The 26539-nt window shown below is 43.0% G+C and overlaps 1 protein-coding gene across 1 annotated transcript in view; it reads left to right on the forward strand.

Moving 5' to 3' along the window:
- Positions 1-21542, forward strand: part of TMEM182 (transmembrane protein 182) — a 92335-nt gene extending 70793 nt beyond the window's left edge. Inside the window, exon 5 of the mRNA XM_052649834.1 lies at positions 20537-21542. Coding sequence (XP_052505794.1) covers positions 20537-20640 — 104 coding nt within the window. The 3' untranslated portion in view covers positions 20641-21542. The remainder of the gene's footprint in view (positions 1-20536) is intronic.
- The last annotated feature ends 4997 nt before the right edge of the window (positions 21543-26539 follow it).

The raw sequence follows: 26539 nt of genomic DNA on the forward strand, positions 1-26539 counted from the left end.
AACTCCATTTCATTCTTCTTTTCTTCCTCCCATGAACAAGTTGAAGAGAGTGAGTTATTTGTCCTGAAGATCCAGGATTCTGACTTTGGCTGGTCGAATCCTCCATTTGGCTGTAAACTGATGATAGATCTGAGACCTGGCTAGATTCTGATCGTTAGCAGGAAATCATCAGTTTTTATTTTTTTTTATTTATGTAAGTCTCTCCCAGGAATGACCACCTGGTGGCAGTGTTGGGAACAACATCTCCTAGGGCGCTTCTCCACATGGTTAAAGTGACCTTGCCCCGCCTTGGTCTTGATTTTCTGCATTTTCCGGGTGTCCACCAGACGCAGTGCCACGTGCATGAGCAAAATGAATAGCTCTAGGCCAGCTGGCAGCTCCTTGTGCAAAACCCCTTTCCTTGGGGTCCACTCAGTGCCAGTGCCTGTCGTGAGGGTGACCAATAAGATCTGACCAGCCTGGTTTGCCTGCCTTGTCATAGAAATCACCACTGCTCCTCCTGATTAGTTCAAAGTGTAAGAAAGTTTTTTGATTGGAGGCTGAGGGTTTTTAATTTGAGTTGAAAGAAGCAATAAGACATTTGGGATGTTTTAGATAATTTGATTGGAAATTAAGGCAGCCACTTCTCTGGTGGTTCAGACGGTAAAGAATCTGTCTGCTAATGCAGGAGACACAGGAGATGTGGGTTTGATCCCTGGGTCAAGAAGATCCCCTGGAGGAGGGCATGGCAACCCACTCCAGTGTTCTTGCCTGGAGAATCCCTTGGACAGAGAAGCCTGGCGGGCTACAGTCCATGGGGTCACAAAGAATAGAGCATGACTGAAGGTCTAACACACACACACAAAGGCAGCCCAAGGTGTTTATTTCAGCCACCATCACTTACCCAACTTCCCGTTTTCCCAGAAAGAGAAAAATGGACTTTGTTGGTTTCACCTTCAGTTACCAGATGGCTTCAGGGAAGCAAGAAGTGCTGAGGTTTTCATGCTAATGTTAGGTGCCTCCTGGATAGGTCAACATCTTTCCAAAATTGCTGCATCAGAGACCAGGAACAGAAACAGGCACAGCACAGGCAATGCCAGTGTTCACCTGGAGGGGTTCTCCATTAAGGCTCTGGCACCAGATTACTGATTTGTACTTTGTTGTTGCTCTTCAGGGGCTAAGTCGTGTCTGACTCTTTGTGACCCCATGAACTGCAGTATGCCAGGCTTCCCTGTCCTTCACTATCTACTGGAGTTTGCTCAAACTCATGTCCATTGAGTTGGTGACACTATCCAACCATCTCATCCTCTGCTGTCCCCCTCTCCTCCTGCCCTCAGTCTTTCCCAGAATCAGGGTCTTTTCCAACGTGTTGGCTCTTCACATCAAGTGACCAAAGTATTGGAGCTTCAGCTTCAGCATTAATCCTTCCAATGAATATTCAGGGTTGATTTCCTTTAGGATTGACTGGTTTGATCTTCTTGCAGTCCAAGGGACTCTCAGTAGTGTTCTCCAGCATCACAGTTGGAAAACATTAATACTTAACCTCAGTTTATTCACTGATACAGTGTGATCCCCTATCTGTAAGTGACACTTTGAGGATTAAAGGAGTAGTCAATGTACCTGTTAATTTACAATAACACACAAGCAAACAAACTCAGTTCCACCGGATCTTCAGAGTGGGAGTTTGGTGAATTTAGGGCCCTTTACAAATCTGAATGACCACATTGAATGAGCTGCCTGACGTTCAGATGGTAGCATGGGGCAGTATTGGAACAATTGCAAAATAAAGGAATGAGGAGAAGGTAATTCACAAGTAGTGATGGCACACACTCAGCTTCTGCACCAGAGATCTACAATTGATTTGTTAGTTACAACTGGCTAAGAGCTATTTCACCTGGAATATTTCCTTCCTTGTAATTTAAAAGTAAACCTTCAGCCAAGGCAAGTAACTTAAATGTCAAAGGATTTTTGATTCCTGAGGTTCTGACTTCTGTCTGCGTCTTTCTGGCTGGATAGTCCCTGTGCTTTCGAGCATCTTTGCTGCCGAGGTCAGCTCGCTAAAGCGATTTATTTTCTTAATGATTTTGAGTGTATTATTTAGAGCATTTAAACTGCTTTTAGGGAAATTACTGACAAGCATATATAAACTCAGACCCAGGTCACGGTGAAGAAGAGAAAGAGAAGGAAGAAAAGCACTCTTGTTGGACATCCAAAAACCATAATTATGGTCATAAATAATCATATGCTCCTCTAATAAATTGTTGGGTGTGAAGCCAATATAACTTGTACGAGATCATTTAAAACATTTCCTGAAGTTAAAAAAAAATGTAATCATATGGTTCTTTCTGTCACATCTTGGGTTTGAACTGATTTATTTGATGATACACCAATGATGAGAAGAAAACAGGAATATTTAAGGAATTAATGATAGAGTGTCATGAGAACTCTGCCAACCACATACAAACCAAAGCCAAAATATTAGCTGTATAAAACATGTTTATATACATTCAGAATTTTAATGAGATTCCTCTGATATGTTATACATTAAATGCCAAATTGATCTGTGCTTCAGCACAGATCACACAGGTATTAAAAAGAATTTAGGTAGGTGTAGGTGCAGATTTAAAAGTTCGTATTTAGGGAATTTTAGGAAAAATGCCTTCCTCAGTTTGAACAGGTAAAAAAATTCTTAGAGAGCATTCTGTTTGTATCCACTGAAAAACAAAAGCTGAGAAATTTTATGGTTAGCTGAGAAAAACTGTGGTAGTTTTTTTCCATAGATCCCTTGGCCCCATTTAGAGTATTGCTGGATGACTCTCATTTCTACACTGTAATTTCCAGCTTATCCTAAATATAGACACTGGATTTGAGCCATCCTAATTAAACTGTGAAATTCTTTTGTCGTGAGGGCTGATGCTTCTGAAATCAATTTCAAGGCTTACACAAGCAGTGTATGTCACCTTCCTGGTTTTCTTTCACTTTATGAATTTATCTAGAAATAATAAACTGCAAATAATATTTTAGTGGCAAATCTATGCCATCTTTTTGGTCCAGGCTGTATTTTCTAAAAAATATCGTTATCAACTTGCTTCTGTGTAATAGAGATTGAATTCCTTTTTTCCAGTTTCCCACTCTAAAGTAACTCCCGTCTTTCTACACAAAGTTTAAGTCTTTATATAATAAGCCAAGAAAGTGAGCTAAAACGGTTTTGCCTAAGGCTACCTAGAAAAACAAGTATGGTATCCTTCTGTTGTTACACAAAATCCATGTCTTTTCTTGACACACAGCTGTTAGAGATAATGGGATTTTCACTAAGGGAATAGAGGTGAGAATCAAACACAAAATTTCAGCTCAAATCAACTCATGGGATAAGGCAGCAAGCCTGGTGCAGAATCTGGCTCAGGAGTGCCAGTGGTTTCCAAGCCTTCCTGGGAGCTGGCCCCCAGCCTAGAGCTGCGCCCAGGAACTGTCTGGGGCTGTACAGTTCACCTTCCGGGCTAGCGTGTAGACCCCTCCTTGAGGGAGGGCACCCTTAGCCACGCCCCAGCTCCTACTTGGCGAGCTCCAGGCTGCAGTCACTGGGCTGGGATTGTTGGAGACCACATTTCCTCAGCTACAGCATGGAGCAAAGCAGGAAATACAGGAGGCAGGAACAGTTCTATAAGAAGATTGCAAACAATTTGTTTTTATTTGCCTGCGCTGGTTCTTAGGGGCTTCGTAGGGGGCTCAGTGTCAAAGGCGTCACTGAGAGTCCAATGCGACTGAGCACACGTGCATGCCAGGCCTTAGTTGTGGCTTGTGGGAAGCTAGTTCCCTGACCGCAGATTGCACCCAGGGCCCCTGCATTTCGAGTGTGAAGTCTTAGCCGCTGGACCACCAGGGAAGTCCCACAAATCATTTTAAATGTCTCTGGGGGTGCAGTCTGAGTGTAATTTTAAATGGAGTCAGATTTGTTCTTGGACTTCAGCTTCCAGAATGTCATTTTACTAGAAGAAGTCTTCCTGATGGTTCTGAGGTATTAGTAGTGTGTTTGTTGTTTAAATTGCCTTTGAAAGGCAGAAATACTTGGAATCATGTCCTTGTTCTAGGGCTTCTGGGGTCAGAGAGCAAAAACCAAGCACTCTGTGAGCTGAAGTGGGCCTCACAGTGTTTCTCAATCCTAGAAAGCCACCTCAGGGCTTTTGAAATAGACAGAACCTAGTCCCACCTCAGACCAACTGAGTCATTTTCTTTGGGGGTGGGGGGAGCGATGTATGCTGCTGCTGCTGCTAAGTCGCTTCAGTCGTGTCCAACTCTGTATGACCTCATGGACTGCAGCCCACCAGGCTCCTCCGTCCATGGGATTCTCCAGACAAGAGTGCTGGAGTGGGTGCCATTCCCTTCTCCAGCAATGTATGCTGCTGCTGCTGCTAAATCACGTCAGTCATGTCCAACTCTGTGCAACCCCATAGATGGCAGCCCAATGTATGAGTCTATTTTAAAAGCTCCCAGGGCACTCTAAGGGCTATCCCAGGTGGTGCTAGTGGTAAAGAATCTGCCTCCTAATGCAGGAGATGCAAGAGATATGTGTTCATTCCCTAGAGAAGGAAATGGCAAGCCACTCCAGTATTCTTGCCTGGAGAATCCCATGGACATAGGAGCCTGGTGGGCTACAGTCCCTGGGATCACAAAGAGTCAGACACAACTGAGCGCGCGCACACACACACACACACACACACACACACACACACACACAGAGGACTCTAACTTGTCCCCAAGTACTGACCAGAGTGGGGATTCCAAATCCTGATGTTGTCAGCAGACCATGGAGGTATCCTGGGGATTTCCTGGAGAGTTGCAAAAGTTTAACTATTAGTGTTAATATGCTTCATTTAAAACAAAGTTATAATTCTAGATAGCTATCTTAGAAGGTAGAAGAAGCCAGAAGGATGCAACGAGAGGTAAAATAAACACAACAGGATGGTCCCAAATTTAGTTTTCTCTGTGTTGGTCTAAGTTAGAAAGAACCAAAATAAAGGGAAATGAGGGTTAAGATATAGAAATCATGACAAATTTTGGTATGCAGCATTTTTTTCAATTGTAGTAGTAGTTGTAGTATCAGTCACTCAGTTGTGTCCGACTCCTCTTGAGCCCGTGGACTGTAGTCCTCCAAGCTCCTCTGTCCATTGGATTTTCCAGGCAAGAATACTGGAGTGGGTTGCCATGCCCTTCTCCAGGAGATCTTCCCAGCCCAGGGATTGAACCCAGATCTCCTGCATTGCAGGCAGATTCTTTAACATCTGAGCCACTAGGGAAGCCCATAAGAATACTGGAATGGGTTTCCATGCCCTCTTCTACTTCTGGGTCATGTCATTTTCTGGACCACTGGAGCAGCCATCCTCCATGGACCTAAGCCTGCCAGAGGACAGATATGCCAGCTGGCACCACACACAGGCTCATAGGTCCAAAGGCTCCCAGCATGAGGGACCCATTCCAAGGTCCGGTCCAAGGTTTAGCTGTTGCTAGGGTAACTTCCACTGGGGGAAGGCAGGGACACCAATCCAGAGTAGGGCATGAGTGGACACTGTCAGTAATTAGTGCTTCTCAGATTATTTGCTGTGAATGATGTGTTTTAAAATTTTTCATTGACGCCTGGGCCGCTGTCTCAACAAGTGCTGCTGTACCAGGCTGGCATGAGCCTGGTCACATGTAACTCATGCCTGAGCTCAGCAACTCCAGATTCGGCCAAACCCCGTCCAGCTGAGGAGACCCTGACCACACAGCTGGAGCTCATGGAGATGCCAAATTGCCCCACAGGTCTCCGGATGCTGGCTTTCAACTTTCTGTCCTTCTCTCCCTGTGAACTGGTGACAGATAGCAAACCAGGATGCCTGCAGACAACTCTGAGTAGCACGGGTATAGATTACTCTAGATCAGATCCTACTGTTATGCTTCATACTTCCCTTTATTATGTACGTCTTATCATAAGAAGTAGAGACAGCAGTTTATCAGAGGCTTAGCAAAGCCAGAATAGTATCTAATGTTCAGTTCAGTTCAGTCGCTCAGTCGTGTCCGACTCTTTGTGATCCCATGAACCACAGCACGCCAGGCCTCCCTATTCATCATCAACTCCCAGAGTTCACCCAAACTCATGTCCATTGAGTCGGTGATGCCTTCCAACCATCTCATCCTCTGTCGTCCACTTCTCCTCCTGCCCCCAATCTTTCCCAGCATCAGGGCCTTTTCCAATGAGTCAACTCTTCACATCAGTTGGCCAAAGTATTGGAGTTTCAGCTTCAGCATCAGTCCTGGGTGTTCATTCGAAGGAACTGTAATTCTAAGCAAACCGTAACTATGAATCTTGTGTTTCTGTGCCAGTATGTAGAAATAGGGACAGAAGAATTGCCACTTTTAAAGTGAGTCATAAATGCGATGTCGTATAATAAACGTGCATTTAGAAGTTACTCACTAATGTTAGCTCTGGTCGCTTTGTCTCTGTGCGATCCAGTGAGCTTCCTACTGATGTTTTAGTAATGACAGCAGCATCGATTTTGTGCTTTGAGATTAAAGGAAAGGCAGAGGCCCAAAAAATTGGCATTGGCTCTTGGCCATCTTTTCTCCAAAGGATAACTAACGGTTCATAAGGCAGAAGCTGAAAACGGGAGAGACTGAACATTGCTCCTGCTAATATCTAGGACCTAAGACACCAAGATTGGCATTCAGGGCCTGTTAAAAGGGGGCTTGCTCTGATGAACCACCTCAGCCTAGGGTTGGAGCTCCCAAGTGTTGCATTGCATGTATGCACTCTCTGTTGTGTCCTACTGTTTTCAACCTCATACACTGTAGCTAACCAGGCTCCTCTGTCCATGGGATTCTCCAGGCAAGAATACTGGAGTGGGTTGCCATGCTCTCCTCCAGGGGATCTTCCCAACCCAGGGATTGAACCCGAGCCTCTTGTGTCTCCTATATTGGCAAGCAGATTCTTTACCACTGAGCCATCTGTTCTACCTGGAAGTGGCACTAACTTGGAGGCATCTTACACTCTTCCCTCTGGCCCCCAGTGATTTCTGTCTCTTTAACCTATGAAACGCATCGACACTCTCCAAGGCCCACAACAGTTTCATCACATTCTAAACTCAGCTCAAAGTTCAGGATGCCATTATTTGACTCAGGTTCAAGTGAGGATGAGGTTTCTCAGGAATAGCTCTTAACTGCAACTCTGATGGGGAGCTCATTTCTATCTGTAAGTCTAAAGAGAGAAGTTATGTGTCCTCTACGTGCACATACAGTGGTGGGACAGACACAGGATAATCACTATAAATATTCTTGTTCAAAAAAGGGGAAAATGCGGGCCAAGAAAATGTCATTGGTCCATAGCAGTTTTGAAATCTTGTTGGGAAAAAAAATCTTGGAAGTTCTGGGATTAGCTATGAAGGCCCAGAAAAAGGTCTCCTTGACTCTTGACTTCATCCCCCAAGCCATTCTCCTCTTTCAAGAAATGTAGCACTTGTTTGCAGCTGAGTACTTTTCTTGACCTGCCTCCTGCCAGTGGAATTTCAGGAGTCCAAATGCCTCTTTTCATTTTGTGCTTTCTTAATATTCATTCCAGGCCAATTATATTTCTCCTAACAAAATCCTCTCAAATTTTGTGGGCTGTCTTAGAATCTCTTTGTGGTTCATTCCATTAAACAAAAGCCATGCCTCCAAACCCCTTTCTAATGAAACCTTTTCAGGGTCTGGTTGTTCAACAGAGAGGATCTGTCACATATACCCTTACTCTTTTAAAGGCCCTCCTGTCTGGCTAAGTAGTACTCGGGGGCATCGACTTCGATTGTTCTGTAGACGTAACAGAAGACTTTATACTCCTACCTTCAGCTTCGTCTCTGGGCCATATTTTGCTGAGAGTGCCCTGGATTTAACTTTTACCTGGAAACCATATTTACCTTTGAAAAAGAGAGTGAAAGTGCTAGTCACTTAGTCGTGTCCAACTCTTACTGACCTCATGGACAAAGGAGGCTGGTGGACTACGAGAATACCACCGCAAGAAATGCAAGAATTCTGGCAGGCTGCAGGAATACTGGAGTGGGTTGCCATCCCCTTCTCCAGGAGATCTCCCCAACCCAGGGACTGAACCTGGGTCTCCTGCATTGCAGGCAGATTCTTTACTGTCTGAGCCACCAAGGAAGCCCTTTTAGCTTTAGCAATAGCTGTTTGTTATCTTGAGGGTCTGAGAACTTTCAAATCCAGTAAGTCCTGGCTCCTTTGTGACGAACAGTCCTTCCCACAATTTATGTCTTTTCTCTCGCATGTACTATAAACAGCAAAAAGAAACCATTTGGTACCTTCAACAACTTGCTTGGAAACCTCCTTAGTTCATCTGACATATGTTCTACTTTCCACGTTTCTGCAGGTGATAATGTTGCAAACCTTTCCACCGCTATTTAACCAAAATCCCCTTCCTCCGGTTTCCAGAAATACATTTGTGATTTCCTTGTAAGTCCTAATGCAGAGTCCTCAAAACCTATGGTGCTACTAACAGTCTGTGCAAGGAAATGTATCCTTCTCTAACATTTCCCAAAAGTCCAGGTTCCACCAACCGTCTTATTCCAAAGCTACTCCCACATTTAAAGGTATTTTTTCACAATGACATCCGACAATGCCTGCAAATGTAGGGGACTCAGGTTCACTCCCTGGGTCAGGAAAATCCCCTAGAGAAGGGAATGGCTACCCATTCCAGTACCCTTGCCTGGAGAAGTCCGGGGACAGAGGAGTCTGGCTGGCTATAGTCCTTGGGATAGCAAAGAGTCAGTCATGACTGAGTAACTAACACTTTCACCCCATTTCCAGGTACCAAAGTATATGTTTTTTAGCTACATCACTTAGTCAGGAAGATGCCCTGGAGGAGGAAATGGCAAAGCACTCCAGTATTCTTGCCTGGAAAATCCCATGGACAGTGAAGCCTGGTGAGTTACAGTCCATGGAACATGCACCCATGCAAACTTCCACAAAATGTTACCTGAAAACGTAGTATCTTAGATCAGAAAAACATTTCTTATTTCATAGTTTCTGTGGGTCAAGGGTCTAGGAGTGGCCAGGCAGGAGGGTTGTTGCTCAGGGAATCTCATGTGGCTACATCACAATATTTTCTGAGGCTAAAGTCATCTCAAGTGTCAACTGGGACTGCAGAATCCACTTCTTAGCTCACTTCCGTGCCTGCCTTAGAAGATCTGCTTCCAAGCTCACTTATGTAGTTGCTGGCAGGCCTCAGGTCCTTGCCATATGGGTCTCTGTATAGGCTGCCTGGGTGTTGTCATGATGTGGTGGGTGCTGATGAGAGACAGAGAGAAAGAATCAGAGGCTAGGAGAAGGTGGCCACTAAGGAAGCCACGGTTGTTTTGTGACCTAATCTCGGAAGTGACAGCCCATCACATGTGCTGCGTTCTGTTCCAGGAAACGAGCCTGTAAATTCTCAAGGTGAGGGATTACGCCAGGGCGTGGATTCCAGCAGGCACAGGTCCTGGAAGGCTGTCCTTACATCCCACCACCCTAGATTGTGCTTCGGTCACAAATGACCCCAAATAGCATTAAGAATGCTCTGGTTCTTCCCCATGTCTTCATTATATGACGCGACATAGCAGAATGATTGAAATTGTGAAAGACGGATGATGTGTTCCAGGAAAAGGAAGGAATATTAATACTTTCACACTGCTAATGATGGCAAATCTTAGTAGAATCACTTTGGAAAATAGTTTATAATTATCTAATAAAATTGAAAATTATCTAATAAAATTATAAAAGTTTATAATTATCTAATAAAATTTCTGACTCAGAAATGACATACCTAAAAATGTACCCCTGAAATGCATGCATATGTGCACAAAGAAATATCTATATCTTTCTGTATCTATCTCTTTACCTACACATACAAGAATATTTTAACAGCTTTATGAATATTATCTCAAGCAGGAAAAAAAGTTACCATGATCAATAAAATGGATAAATAAATTGTTTATCTACACAGAGGCATGATACACAGTACTGAAAATTAACAAATTTACGGCTGGATGAAAAAGCAGGTGAAGCTCACGAACATAGTGTTGAACAAATGTTCCCACACAGGTGAAGCTAAGCCTTAGTGTTTAGGAAAATGCATGTTCATATAAGACCCTGATGCTGGGAAACATCGACAGCAAAAGAAGAAGAGGGCAACAGAGGATGAGATGCGCAAACAATGGGGGATAGTGAAGGACAGGGAGACCTGGTGTGCTGCAGTCCATGGTGTTGCAAAGAGTTGGACACGACTGAGTGACTGAACAACAGCAATTATACAAGCACAAAGAAAAACAAAAATGCGACTTCCATGAAAGTCAGGACAGCGGTCACTTTTGATGAGAGCAGGGAGGGGGCTTCCGAGAAGAGGTAGTGTCCTGTTTCGTCATCAGGCTGCAGTAAACATATTTAAATTTATTAAACTCTCATGTTTAGTTCATTGAACCCCAGAGTGGGGAGATGATGTCACAATTTCTCCTTCTAAACCTTTCACATCCCCCCTTAGAGAAAACAGAAACCAGAGGGAAAGAGGCTGATACAATATGGACCTTAAAATCTGGCTGTCGTTCCCCTAGAGGCCCTTCCTCTCTGAGTGCATCTGGGTCCCTGGAGCTTTCTTGCAGCTCATGTTGCCACGCTCACTGTCATCTCCACTATGATCATCGTCACCAGTGGAGTTATTCTAATGCCCTGTGACCTAAAAGAGCTGATGCTTCCTAGTCTTTCATCACAAGCATAGAACATAGCTGGAATTGTTGTTGTTCGGTCGCTAAGTCATTTCTGATTCTTTGTGACCCCATGGATTGCAGCATGCCAGGCTTCCCTGTCCTTCACTGTCTCCCACAATTTGCTCCAACTCATATCTGTTGAGTCAGTGATGCCATCCAACCATTTTGACCTCTGTTGCCCCCTTCTCCTCCTGCTTCAATCTTTCCCAGGATCAGGGTCTTTTTATAAGAAAGTAAATATTTTATGTTCAGCTACCTAGTAATTGGAGAAGGAAATGGTAACCCACTCCAGTACTCTTGCCTGGAAAATCCCATGGATGGAGGTGCATGGTAGGCTATGGCCCATGGGGTTGCAAAGAGTCAGACACGACTGAGCAGCTTCACTTACTCACTCACCTAGTAATAATACATGGCTATAACTGAAGTCTTCAACTTCCAGATGGATAACTTCACAACCCATTTTTAGATGTGAAGGCTTTAAACTTAAATTCTTAATTTAGGCTTTTGCTGGTGGCTCAGCAGTAAAGAACCTGCCTGCCAATGCAGGGGACATGAGTTTGATCCCTGGGTCAGGAAAATCCCCTGGAGAAGGAAATGGCAACCCACTCTAGTATTCTTGCAAGGAGATCCAAGCAGTCCATCCTAAAGGAGATCAGTCCTGGGTGTTCATTGGAAGGACTGATGCTGAAGCTGAAACTCCGGTACTTTGGCCATCTCATGTGAAGAGTTGACTCATTGGAAAAGACCCTGATGCTGGGAGGGATTGGGGCAGGAGGAGAAGGGGATGACAGAGGATGAGGTGGCTGGATGGCATCACCGACTGATGGACACGAGTTTTGTGAACTCCGGGAGTTGGTGATGGACAGGGAGGCCTGGCATGCTGTGGTGCATGGGGTTGCAAAGAGTCGGACACGACTGAGCGACTGAACTGAACTGAACTAGTGACTAAACGATAAGATACAACAATGTATACTTTAAAGTCAGGAGTGAGACCAGTGCTCTGTGTAATAAAACCCTGTGAGTTTTAAGGAATGTAACTAAATAATTTGCCCTCACTGTATAACTCTTGTGCATTGACTGGTTCCCTCATCTGTTATAAAAGAAAGTTTGCTCTCGATCTTCAGGCCCTGAACACTGTGCTTTGGCAGGAGGAAGCCCCGGTGCTGGATGCTCAGGACGGTTCCTACTCGCTCAGGGAGCCTCCAGTTAAGGAAACAGGAGAAGCGCAAACGAGGCTGGATCAGAGCAAGGCTGTGATGGCTTTAAAACTCTGTTTGGAAATAATCAAAGTACTTGGATGTCCACCCATGTGGTCAGAGAAGCTTAGCTAGCCTTCATGGGCACAGTGACTGGCTTGCTCGGCACTGAGCCACAAGCTTAGGAATGCTGTAGCATCGTTCTTCATGGTCATGATGCTCCTCTGCACGTTAGAAATTCTGATTCCATAACTACATGAGGGGACATTTTCTTTGATGATAGCCTGAGTGTGATGCCCTCATTTACACTTGCCACCACTAACGTCACATGACACTGGTATAATCCAATATTTCAAATAAATATTTGCAACACTCTGACAGGTGCTGTCAGGCTCTAATGCCTCCTTTTTTGTCACGGTGCTCTAACAGACTAAAATGACGTCACATTCATGTGACGGTAGATGACAGGGGGCTGAGGAGGCAGTGGTCCCTCAATCCATGTGACAAAAGCTGAGTGCAGAGAGCAAGTGCCGCACAGACACTCAGCCTCCCAGGCTGCCCATCCCACTGGAGTGCAGGTACGGGCGCAGAGTCCCATCGCTGGTGTACCTGCTGCAGCTGAGAAGGAAGAAGGGCCCACAGGGAAGCTGCAGGATGCAGACAGAATGGTCCCCCAGGGCGTACTTTTTTCCCTTGTTGCTGCTTAGTCACTCAGTGCAACTCTTTGCGACCCCATGGACTGTAGCCCACTGGCCTCCTCTGTCCATGGGGATTCTCCAGGCAAGAATACCGGAGTGGGTTGCCATTTCCTTCTCCAGGGGATCTTCCTGAGGGATCGAACCCATGTCTCCTGCATTGGAAAGTGTTTTTGTTTTTGTTTTTGTTTTTTTTACCACTGAGCCAAAAGGGAAGCTCAATTTATTATTTTGTTAAAGAAATCCTCATCACCACATGTTTAATTTTGATATTAGAGTGTTTAGGTCATTTTCCATGTTCACATAAAGTGATTTTCTAATAGACATTTTCAGGAGTCACAAACTTAAGTTTTTCTTCCGTATATTCAAAAGATACAGTGTCAGGAAGATGGAGGAGAACACAGTACAAAATAGAAGCTGTCTGAGCCTGAGTAAAGAAGAGCAGTGGGTACTGTCTCCCAGTGTGATGTGTCTTCTGAACCCAGTGGACTGGAGAGCTTTGAGAGCAGCCTCGGGCTAAAGCTGAGCATCTCCCATTCCAGAATAAGCAGACTTTTTTTTTAACAAACCTGAGTTAGGATAGATCCCTCAGAGGTTAATTTGTCTTCAAAGTCATTGCATTAAGGTCCTGTCTATGGGGTGCTGAAAATACTGGAAGTGGGTAGATTTTATCAGTAAAATGTGAAATGAGTATTTGATGTCCTGTAGACAACCTACCTTGGGGACTCCCTGGTGGTGCCAGTGCTAAGGAGTCCACCTGCCGAGGCAGGAGACACAAGAGACATGGGTTGGATCCCTGGGTCGAAAAGATTTCCAGGAGAAGGGAATGGCAACTCACTCCAGTTTTCTTGCTTGGGAAATCCTGTGGAGAGAGGAACCTGGGGGGCTACAGTCCATAGTTGGGCTACAGTCCATAGGGTCGAAAAGCATTGGAGATGACTGAGGGGACTTGGCACAAGCACCCACCTAAGGTCTCTGTGACTATGAAGAGCCCCAACGCTGTGTCATTGATCAGCTCCTAGCGTCCAGAGTTCAGCCCTGACTCCCTGTAACTCTGAGACCAGCCAAGTCCCTGGTCCTCTTGAGATCTCACCTCTTTTTCTTCCAGAAAGACAGCAGATTAAGTCATTAGTAAGACCACTTCCTCACCTAAAATTCTGTGGTTCTTCTGTCAAATCGCAGATTACAATGAGTGAAGACTCAAGATATCATTTCTAGAAGGTTGCTGACCTCTAGTGTCAGCACAGATCTGGAAAGGAAATTCAGACCTCAGTGTTAATTTCCTGTTCCCTGGTGGCTCAGAGGTCAAGAATCTGCCTGCCAATGCAGGGGACCTGGGTTTGATCCCTGGGTCAGGAAGATCCCCTGGAGAAGGAAATGGCAACCCACTCCAGTAACCTTGCCTGGGAAATCCCATGGTCAGAGGATCCTGGAGGGCTACAGTCCACGGGGTTGCAGAGAGTCAGACAGGACTTAGTGACGGAGCACGCTGCATGTGTTAATTTCACATTCCTATCAATACTTCCCCACCCCTTTTCCAGTTTCCTTACGGAGGAGAAGAAAATGTAAAATACTTCAAATTAAAGTTCTATTAACTAAAGCTTCATTTACAGAATAAATATTTCTGCTGACATTTGACAGATTATATCAATTTTGAACCTCAAATTTTAATAAGGTATTACCAAGCCCAAGAATAAACAAGCTAATCAGGCCCACTTTCCTATTTCCTCCTTTGTATTAAATGATAAGTGAATTTAAAGCTATGCTTTGTCTTATTAATATCTGCTAAATATGGATGATATACTGAATATATATTTATTCTTAAACTCATTTGGAGGCAAATATTTACAAGGCTTTTCTGTTATAATCTGATTTTAATATCTCAACTGAAACTGATTTATAGCACGTGACTTCAAATGTGGTGTTAGTTAAAGAGGCCAAGAATTAATTAGCTGATTCTATCAAGGGTTTTTTTGAAAGTTATTTTTAAAGGGAGGGGGGAGAAACTTCTTTTTTTTTTAAGTCAAATTTTAATTGTAGGAATTTTCATGGCAAATATCAGAGTTCCAAGTAAACAAATCTTTAATAATTTGCCTGTGCATATTTGGTTTTACATAACGTTAACTGAGTGAGCACCTCACTTTAATAGCCTCTGCATCCTGTGAAGACCATTTCTAGCATGCAAGCGGATGTTGTGCATGCTGGAATTAGCTCCTGAGGAAGTTAGTCAGTTCTGTTTCTTGGAGTTCTTTAAAACTTGCTGGATATGAAACACGGGTGGGTGGAAGCTGGTGACAGCCAGTCTAACGTCTCTCCTCTTCTGGCTATCAGCTAAGGAATGCTGTACACCTGCCACGTTGTGTTTAGAGACCTCACATCTTGTCTTGTAGATGCAGAGAGAGGATACAGGCCTCTTTGTCTAAACAGATTAGTTACATGGTATGTGTGTGTCTGACTCTTTGCGACCCCATGCTTTGTAGCCCGCCAGGCTCCTCTGTCCATGGGGTTTCCCAGGCAAGAATACTGGAGTGGGTGGCCATTTCCTTCTCCAGGGGATCTTCACGACCCAGGGATCGAACCCACATCTCCTGCATTGGCAGGCGGATGCTTTACCACTGCGTCACCTGGGAAACCATATCCTTGTAATGCGGGAAGATTAACTGGTAAACCTGAGCCACTCAAAGAGTGCTTGCTGTGTGCAAGGCACTAAACAGATTGCAAGGCAATCTCAGTTTCTTCTTCCGAGAGTTTTATGCTGGTCAATTATGAATTTAACACAGAAAGTGAGTTTAAGAATTTAAAACAGAAGTGTTAAACTTTGTAACAAAGTTAAAGAAGTGTTAATATATACATTGAAAATAAGATATAAGGATTCTTTATAGAATAGCACACCTATTTTAGAAAAGAAGTGTTTCAGATACTGGGCCCATTCGTGCCATAAAGCTCTCCACCACTGTATTAGTCATGGTCCTCCAGAAAAATAGAACCAATAGAATGTACACACACACACACACACACACACACACTCACATCCTGTTGGGCTTCCCTGGTGGCTCAGATGGTAAAGAATTTACCTGCCATGCAGGAGACCCAGGTTCAATCCCTGGATTGGGAAGATCCCCTGGAGAATGGGGATGGAGTGGATTGCACTCCAGTGTTCCACTCCAGTGTTCTTGCCTGGAGAATTCCATGACAGAGGAGCCTGGTGGGCTACAGTCCATGGGGTCATGTAGAGTCTACCACGACTGAGTGACTAACATTAACACACACACACACACACACACACACACACACACAGAATGAGTGAGAAAGAGAGGGTGAGAGACAGAGAAAGAGACAGAAAGAAAGATATGCAAAAATGGGTGCCGGGGTCCAGCCCCGGTGGATCCACGGTAATTCGAAGGGGAGACAGAGTAGGCGTCCTAGGAAAAAACTTATTTAATTACAGATATAAAGAGAGATTAGAAAGGAATAGTGTAGTAGGAAAATTAGTGGAGAAAAAGAGGCTGAATAACTTGGTTTACATGGACTACCAATAAAACTCCAAGACAAGGAATTTGCACCATCTACTTTGGGCCACTGGCGCCCGTTTGAATATCGGAGGGTGCCCTGCCTTGGGGTCCCTCTCTCACGGATCTTAGAAGCCAGGGCAAGTAAGTAGACGTGGTGAGTACCCACACTCCAGATGGGAATTCAGCCAGAAGGGGAAAGAAAGAATGACACGGGGGAATCAGTCTTTCCAGAAACTGATCTGATTTCTTTATTTTTTAGGTTTGCTTATATACTTTTTGTTATACATAGGGATGAATACAGAGTCACACGGGGGTCAGCAGACCTGACCCTTCTCAAAATCAGGTGCTTCATATAAAATTATACAAAGGTCTTATGGGTTTTACATCATCTTCTGGCCATGAGGCCTGCTGACATTTTATCACCCTTTCTGATAATGGTCAGTCAACCAGAAAACTTATTTTTTCCAGAGGTGATTTTTTCTTAAACTAGGCGCCACCCTCCAAATAAAGTTGCATTCCTATAGGGTGAGGGTGTAGTGCGTTACAATCAAGAAAGGAATTTACTTAGCCTACGGTTTAACATGATTAATCTTAAAGGTCAATACTTATTTTTCCTATACGCTAGTTATATTCATTATAAGGGCAAGGAATATAGAGATTTAGCAGCAAATGTTGGCTCAACAAATGAAAACCCTTCACCAATATAATTTCTAATCAACCCACTATACTATACTAATAATTTTATAACTTCTCAAAAGAGTCTGTATTTTGAAAATTTTAAAGCATCTCGTGCCTCTCACGGTTGGGAGGCTGTAAACAATCACATGTGGCTGGACAAACCCGCTCAGGCAGGCTAGAGAACCTTCAGAGGAGTTTGTAAGTTGAAACACTCTTGTCACGCCCAGGAATTTTTATTAACTGGAGCTGCAAGTTAACTCCTTCTCCGAGAGAAATGGTGATGGGGGAGAGCCCGGTAAAGTCAGAGGTGTAGGTGAGAGCATAAATCAGACTCTGGTTTTGGGGGTAGTTGCTCAGGAACAGGGGGTTTCCTGAGGCTCAATCCCACCTTTGTGTATGCCGAAGCCTCCTTCCTCATAACCTTTGCCATGGGCGGACTTCCTCACGCTGGCTCCTGGCAAATGGGCTTGTGTGAATATGCTGCTGCTAAGTTGCTTCAATCGTGTCCGACTCTGTGCGACCCCACAGACGGCAGCCCACCAGGCTCCCCCGTCCCTGGGATTCTCCAGGCAAGAGCACTGGAGTGGGTTGCCATCTGACGTATGGCAGGTGGGCAGGTTGGACATTTTAGCAGAAGTCACAGTTTCGAGTCTGAAGGCAGTCTGGAGGCAGAATTTTCTCTTTCTCAAAGGACCTAAGACTTTTCTCTTAAGTCCACTAACTGAATGAATGAGGCCCACCCGCATTATGAAGAGTCAGTCACCTGCTTTACTCGGAGTCTGCTGGTGTTAAGTGTTAATCACATCTGAAAATACCTTTGCAGCCTTTTCTGGACTGGTGTTTGACCAAACAGTTGAGCACTAGAGCATAAAACTAAGTTGACACATACAATTAGCCATCACACCCTGTAACACTACTATACATGGGCTTGATTTAGTATTTTATTAAACGATCTTCTGCTTTTCTCATAGAGTTATTCACTTGACCCGATTTGAGAGAAGCTGAAATGATGAAATGATTTTACTTTGTGAAGAAATCACTCATCATGATTAGTCCCACCTTGGCTTTTTTCTCTTCTTCATGTCTGGGACTTAGAAGAGTCCATTTTTATTTGCAGGTTTATTTCTTTTATCTTTTCCCTATAAATGATGCTGTGGCTCCTTGCCCAGATAGTCAGTCAACTTGGTCTTAAGTATCGAGTCCATTTAGAAACTGTGAAGGTTGATTCTGTGCGTTAACTTGGCTAGGCCACTGGGGACAAATACTTAGTCCCACATACTGCATGTTCCTAAAGGTGGGTTTTGGATGAGATTAACATCTAAATAAGGCTTCCCTGATGGCTCAGATGGTAAAGCATTCACCTCCAATGTGGGAGACCTGGGTTCTATTCCTGGGTTGGGAAGATCCCCTGGAGGAGGGCATGGCAGCCCACTCCAGTATTCTTGCCTGGAGAATCCCATGGACAGAGGAGCCTGGCGGGCTACGGTCAGACTGTAAAGAGTCGGACTCGACTGAACAACTGAATACAAATCAAAAGCAAACAAACAAAAGTCTAGATGAGTGGACTTGGAGTAAAGCAGATGGCTCTATAATGAAGGTGGGATTCTTCCAGTCAATCGAAGGCCTGAGTAGGACAAAGACCTCCTACCAGCAAGAAAGAATTCTGACAGCTGTGAGGCCCTTGGACTTCTCCCCATCTCCTTCTCCCTCCTGCCCTCCTCTATTGCAAGCCCTCGGAAATTCAGTGTAACTACTGATTGATTTCCTGTTGCTTCCTTACCCTCCAGACCTACTTTGCTTGAAGAAGTCTACATTCTTTTGTTCTTTGGTATGTCTGTTTCATCATTCATAGCCTTTATCACATAAGCTTTTTGGGAATCTAAGGACTTAAATTAACCTGTCCTTGAAAGTTTGCTTCCCACGAGAAGGCCAATAACCTTCAGAGAGGGCTTCGAAGACATTTTCCCATCAAATCTTTTTTCTTTATAAATTAAAAAAATAATAATAAAGATGCTTGCTCCTTGGAAGGAAAGCTATGATAAACCTAGACAGTGTATTAAAAAGCAGAGACATCACTTTGCTGACAAAGGGCCACATAGTCAAAGCTGTGGTTTTTCCAGTCGTCATGTAAGGATGTGAGATTTGGACCATAAAGAAGGCCAAGCGCTGAAACACTGATGCTTTCAAATTGTGTTGCTGGAGAAGATTCTTGTGAGTCCCTTGGACTGCAAGAAGATCAAACCAGTCAATCCTAAAGGAAATAAATTCTGAATATTCAGTGGAAGGACTGATACTGAAGCTCCAATACTTTGGCCACCTGATGTGAAGAGCCAACTCACTGGAAAATAACCTGATGCTGGGAAAGATTGAAGGCAGGAGAAGAGGGCAGCGGAGGATGAGATGGTTAGATAGCATCACTGACACAATGGACATGAATCTGAGCAAACCCTGGGAGATAATGAAGGACAGTGAATCCTGGCATGCTGCAGTCTGTGAGGTCGCAAAGAGTGGGACAGAACTGAGCAACTGAACAACAAAAATAACGGTATTTTTTATATGTTTACTTGGCTACATACGTCTTACTGACCAGGGATCACACCTGGAGCCCCTGTTTTGGAAGCACAGAGTCTTAGCCACTGGGTCACCAGGAAAGATCCCCCCTCCCGCTTCTGTAGCCTTAGTCTTTCTGGTCGCTGACAGTCTTCTCCAATGTCTGCATCTATTTGAAATTTTTTGAAGAGCAAGTTTAGGAATTAAAGACGGCTCTTGTTGAGGCCATTAGAGAGGACCATGTGAATGACTGGATGATCCTGGAGACATAATTGAGACCTTGGCAGGCCTTGGTCTGTGAACACTCAGCCAGCAGGTGCTAGTGAGTTCCAATACCAAGCTCAGAGATCATGCCTCCAGGATCTGTGATGGACACAATCCAATTCTAATACCTTGTGTCAGGCATTCCAGCTGCCCTCTAACCATTCTTAATAATAAGACAAAAGTGATATTTTAGGGTAACAGTTAATAAATAATGTGACTTATCCAATCACACCTTTCACTAAAATATTATTATCTTTTGGCAGATTCATTACTGTAGAGACATCAGGACCTGATGAAACATCCTCTAATTCTACCACTAGTACATTTTCCAGGGTTGTCTTTCTTTTAATTTAATTCTCCCACTCTGAAAGCATACTGTCCGTTGCAATTACTGAATGTACATTTAATCTCGCATAACTAAGGCATTTTAATCTTTTCTTATGGAGAGATGATTAAAAGGTCCTAATATTGCTATGATATGGATACATTTCATCCCAACCGAATGAATCAAAGTTTCCTTTGTTCTCATAACTGTGAGTGAAGACAAATGAAATCTCCAGACACTTAGTTGCGGAGGTGAAGCCACCTCTCAAGGTGTGATAAATAACTGTTTGTAGACAGAGTCTATTGAATAGAAGGTTTCCAGAGCTCCCTTGGGCAGAGGTGAGCCTAGAGGTGTAGAATGGTAAGAGAAGTTTTCAAAGTTGTTACTGTAGCTTGATTTATAGTCTACTGTATTTTCCCAAAGCAATAGATCTCAGCACTTTTTAAAGGCTTGTTGCACAAGAGAGCTATTGGATCACATTAAAACTTCAAGGGGATTATTTTGTTATGCCATGGGGTCGCAAAGAGTCAGACACGACTGAGCGACTTTCACTTTCTTTCTTTCTCTTCCAACCCTAAAGGAAATCAACCCCGAATATTCACTAGAAGGACTGATGCTGAAGCTGAAGCTCCGAGACTTTGGCCATCTGATGTGAAGAACCAGCTCATTGGAAAAAGACCCTGATGCTGGGAAAGACTGAGGACAGGAAAAGAAGCGGCAGACAGGATGAGATGGTGATGACATCATTAACGCAATGGACATGAGTTTGAGCCAAGTCCAGGAGATAGTAAAGACAGGGAAGCCTGGTGGGCTGCAGTCCACGGGGTGACAAAGAGTTGGTCAGGACTCAGTGACTGAAAAACAACAATATTTTCACACTGATAGTTTCAAATTTTAGTTAACATGTCAGTACACTAGTATAGAATAAAAGAAAGCTAACAAATTGTTTAACTTCTTCAAAATCAGCACCTTTTTTTTTTTTTGATTCTCACTGTCCTATATCCTCAGCATACAGCATGTCTCATTAAAAAAGATTTTATAGCCGGAATGTTTGCCATTCTAAACCTTAATCTATTATCAGCTCTAGTGAAAATACATAAATATACATCTGCAGTGTGTTATTTATCTCAGAAAGTAATCTCCCCATGACTCTTTTGCATGGCCTTTAACCATTGACATTGGTATATTCATTATAATTTTACTGGTCACTGTTTCATGAGGAAGGGCATCACACTGTATTATGTATTTTCATAATATCTTGTGCTTGGTTGAGGAATGTCATATCCTTTTTATTCAACCTCTGTTTCTCAGCCACATCCATTCATGACCTAATTCTTCCTTTCAGAACTGTGGTTTCTAAACAGGCTGCAGATGAACAAGTTTGCATTTGGGAAACAAAGCAACTCCAATTGGACTTTTATTGTGCATTTATTCCTCCAGGATTATTTCATATTTATTGAAAGTTGGTAAAACAACAATCCTTTCCAGACTGATAGTGATCTGATCATCAGTGTGAAGTATATTTGCAAAACAGGTCAGGAGTAACCTGTTTCTCTGTGAAAGAAACATTCAGATTGCTGAAACAGCCATTTTCATGGATATACTTGAGCTTTTAAAACATACTCTTTTTTAAAAAATAAATTTAATCCCTTTTCTTTTATTGGGATTAGGACTCTTTTGTTTGTTTAATTTTTATTTATTTAATTATTAATTTTTGACTGTGCTGGATCTTCGTGGCTGCACGTGGACTTTTCCCTAGTTTCCGTGAGCAGGGGCTGCTCTTTGTTGACGTGTGAGGGTTTCTCCTCGCGGCGGCTTCTCTTGTGGTGGCTTGTGGGCCTCAGTATCTGCGGCGCACGGGCTTAGTTGCTCCACGGTACATGAAATCTTCCTGGATTCTTCTTTGAGAAAGAACACATTTTCTTTCCATCTTCTGTGTATGCTGCTTCCTTACATTTTCTCATGAAGCTGCTTTTAAGCTTGCATGAAATGTTTATTAAATGAATTTGTAGATCATGAATAAATGGTATAAACAGGCATAAGAAACTGTTCAAGGATGTTTCACTCTTGTTTTGGGTCGGTGTGGAATATTGGCTGAATCCGAAGTTCGTAGAAAGAATATCTAAGAACTTTGAGCCATACATAAATTCATGAGGCTGTAGAAACACTTTGTTTGCATATTGCTTCTTTGTTATCCAGGAACTGCTTTGATTATTTGGGCTGAGGTGTTGACAGCTTGGGGTGTATGCCTTGATTACATAGGTAAAGGAATATACATTAAGCTGAATAGAAAGCTGATGGCAGTGTAGGCTAAGTGCATTTAATTAGCTTCGTATTCAACTACCCTATTCATTATTTCTCCCTCTAAGGATGAGATGGGTGTGTGTTCGGGTGTGTGTTCATGTGTGTGCTCATGTGTGTGTGCGTGTGGGTGTGTTTATGGTGGGAACAGAAAGTTGATGCTATTGGCACAACTTTTTGGATGGGCTCTGGGGAGTATAAAAGAAAGCTTTTATTTGTAACATGTAAAGCTCCATTTACAAAAATGTAAACCCTTGAACATTTCCAAGGGAACCTCAAGGGTTGAATTGTTAATGCAGCATTTCTACACTGATAAATGTGAATTTTCTGGTTAACAATATTAGTACTACACCAGGGTAAATAGACAGCTATTCTAATACCAACATGTCACTACTAAGCTCTCCTGGGTGAGAAGAGTTTGCTGCAGTGAAATTGGGGAGTGGCCAGTGTCTTCCTTAGTTATGCAGATTCCCTGTAGGTGAAATAGAACTGGGAGAGAAACCATCATTTGAGATTTTTTGTATTGCCTTTTGAAATAAAACTTTTAATTTCATGAGACTCTTAGTAAAAGTGAAGAAACTGACAAGGCAGTAAATATCTAATATAGTGTTGTTTTTATTTTATTAAGTATTTTTTTGGCAGTTCCGAGTGGCTTGTGGCATCTTTGTTCCTTAATCTGGGATGAAACCCCAGCCGACCTCAGTGAGAGCTCAGAGTTTTAACCACTGGACCACTAGGGAAGTCCCTAGTGTTGTTTTTAACTATTATCCTTTGAACATGATAATAGGGAAGGAAATGCAAACCTCATTTTGTTATCTGAAGTAGTTCACCTCTGAAAAGCAATTCAATTGCAGAATTACTCAGTAATTAAGATAAAGAGATTTGAAGTCAGGACAGACCTGAATTCACACCTCAGCTCTGTGTCTTACTAGTAACAGGACTCCTGCAAAGGGTTTGAAATTTTCTAACCTTCAGTATGTAAATGGAGAATGGCAATGAAATTTCTTCATATGGTTATTGTGAAAAGTAAAACATATATAAAGTTCTTAGCAGGATACCAGGCCTAGAATAATAATAATCCTAAACATATGGCTTTTAAAAAAATCTCAAGGTGAAAAACTAATGAAATATTTAAGAAAAACAACATCCCCCCCCCCCATCATTTACCATCTCCTCAAATTGGACTATTAGAGTTTTCCCTAAAGTTATATACCTGTTTCACTCTCTCTCTCTCAAAAAAAAAAAAAAAATCCCCAAACGTTTTAAGAATAAATGACCTGTTAAAAGTACAGAAAAATCATGCCTTGACCTTGAGGCAGAGTTTATGAATTCTGAAAGGGTGAAGAAAAACATAATAATTAACTGTACCTAGCCATGCAAACAGTTATTGTGGAAGTCCTGGTCCAAGTGTTTTTATCACAGCTGTGCAGGTTTCAACAGGCCCTGCTACATTTAGTCACAGGATAGCCTTCAGGGATAGGATGGCAGTGAGCAGGATGGAAGGCATTTTTCCTTCTCATTCAGGGACTCCCAAGTCTTTTCTGGGGAAAGGAAGAGTCATTGAGCTGAACTGTCTGCTTCTTTCTGAATTAAAGTCCTCCTAGAGGCTCAAGTCCTACTGTCTGCAAGAAACACTTCCTTCAACGCTGTTCTTGGCTGCTGGCTTGGTTTGCATCCTTTTATGATTAAATGTATACTGGATACCATGTCGTTATAAAGACTGACCCCAACACTACTTATGTTTGACTGAATTATTGACTTGCTCTGTATTTATGTCAGTGTCCAAGATGCAGAAATAATGGGACTTGCTTTGCCCAGTACTATAATTTTGCTTGTATTGTTGTTTTTGTTCAGTCATTAAGTCATGTTTGCGACCCCACGGACTGCAGCACGCCAGGCTTCCCTGTCCTTCACTATCTCCTGGAGTTTGTTCAAACTCATGGCCATTGAGTCAGTGATGGCATCGAACCGTCTCATCCTCTGTCGCCCCCTTCTCCTCCTGCCCTCAATCTTTCCCAGCATCAAGGTCTTTTCCAATATGTTGGCTGTTCACATCAGATGGCCAAAGTGTTGGAGCTTCACCAATAGTCCTTCCAATGAATATTTAAAGTTGATTTCCTTTAGGATTGAGGGGTTTGATCTCCTTGCTGTCCAAAGGACTCTCAAGAGTCTTCACCAGCACCACAATTTGAAAGCATCAGTTTTTCAGCAGTTAGCCTTCTTTATGGTCCAACTCTCACATCTGTACATAACTACTGAAAAAAATCATAGCTTTCTATATGGACCTTTGTCAGCAAAGTGATGTTTCTTTCCTGTGTAGACATTGTCAAATTAGAAAACATTTTATAGAAATTTCCTTCAGCTCTACCCTGGTTGAATAGGCAGTGCCCATCATCCCTTTTGCATTTAGGATATCACAGTTCACCCTATACTCATAAAAATACCAGTGCCAGATTCTCCTTCAGCCATATGCCCATCACTGCTCACTGAATTACATTGGACTGATTTAACATAATGTTTCATAAACATACATGGGAAGCCCACCACTAGATTGGAAAGGAGCTAGGGATCTCCAGAACATCAAGGTAGGGCAATTTGGTATGTGTGTGATTGTGAATATAGTTTCCCTCTCTTCTCTCAGCTAAAGGAAGAAACTATAGTGATGTTTCTGCCATATGACTTTAGAAAGTTTATTGGTCCTTTGAGACAGCCTTCACATCCTTTTTTTTTTTTTTAATTATAAACAAACGATGTGTCATTTCTATGTATCTAGTCTTTTGTCTTTGATTTTAATATTTATTTTATTTATTTGGCTGTGCCAGATCCTCGTTGGTTCCCTGACCAGGGATGGAACCTGGGGCCCCTGCATTGGGAGTGTGAAATCTTAACCACTGGACCACCAGGAGAATCTCCTTTTGCCTTTGATTTTAAATGATTAGGAAGAGACCCTAACTGTTTCTTAAGTCATAATAGGGATATACTTGGGGCTTCCCTGTGGCTCAGCTGGTAAAGAATCCACCTGCAATGCAGGAGACCTGGGTTCCATCCCTGGGTTGGGAAGATCCCCTGGAGAAGGGAGAGGCTACCCACTCCAGTATTCTGGCCTGGAGAATTCCACGGACTGTTTAGTCCGTGGGGTCACAAAGAGTCGGACACGACTGAGCGACTTTCACTTTCAGGGATATACTTATTGTTAACAATATCTGTTTAGAAGATCCTCATTTTCATTTGACACTTTTTTTTTCTTATGGGCACTAATAAATGATAGAAAAATGATTTGGAAGAAGGGACAGTAACACGCAGAATAGATGAAGTCACTTTGACTCAGAAGATTCTTTCTTCTCTCTCCTCTTTCTCGAGCTTCTCTTTACTCCCCTCCTTTCTGTCACACGTACACACAAAACATACAGGGTACTCAAAACTTCCCAATGAGTTAACACTGGACAACTCTATAATTAATTTGTGGTTTAAAAATAATCTCCATTATTTATACAACTTCTTAATACCAGACACCTGATATTAAATGTTGAGGTGAAATATAAAATTTTTATTGGCAGGGCAGACCAAAATTTTAATTCTATTTATTGTCATAAATTGATAAGTTAGTCTATACTCTTCAATTTTTTGCAATATTAAAACACACAAGCGTGGGACTCTCTTGCATGAATAGAATCTCTTGGTTTTGCAGAAGGAGATCAGTAGTGTCGTCTCCGGTCTCTGGGTTGAGCTGTGGTCTCTGGTTGGCCCTGGCCTGGCCATGTGGCTGGCAGAGTGGCACCTCTGACTCCGACCTCCTTGTGTCCTGCCTGCATCATCTCCTCTGAGCCTTTCCTTCCTCCCCAGCAGCCCCCTGCTCTCCTGTCCTTCGCAGGGTGATTCCTGGGAGGAGGAGAAATTTGGTCCCTGGGCTTCTCAGCCTTCTGTTTGTCTCCCCTCTTTCCCTTACCTTCTCCATTCTCTTGGTCCTTAGGAAAAAAAGAGAAGCCAAAATGTGAAGAAAATGACCTTCTTTCTCTGAGCCACTGGTCTTTTCTCCTTTCTCTGAAAAGAATGACTTCTCTTGGGACATGTACAAAATATTTCACCAATAATTCTCTTTATGTTTAGTAGTGTTTTTTTTTTGTGAATTCTGGAACCTGAGTCAATTATGCAAAGAACAGCAACTTCATGGATGTAGAAGACGCTATAATTCTGGATAACATAGTCATGCCAGAAGTGAACTATACAGGTCATTCCCTGCCATCTTGGGAATCCCAGGTGGCTCACTGGTAAAATTATCTGC

The sequence above is a fragment of the Budorcas taxicolor genome, chromosome 11 (assembly GCF_023091745.1).
Source record: "Budorcas taxicolor isolate Tak-1 chromosome 11, Takin1.1, whole genome shotgun sequence".
Taxonomy (NCBI): Eukaryota; Metazoa; Chordata; class Mammalia; order Artiodactyla; family Bovidae; genus Budorcas; species Budorcas taxicolor.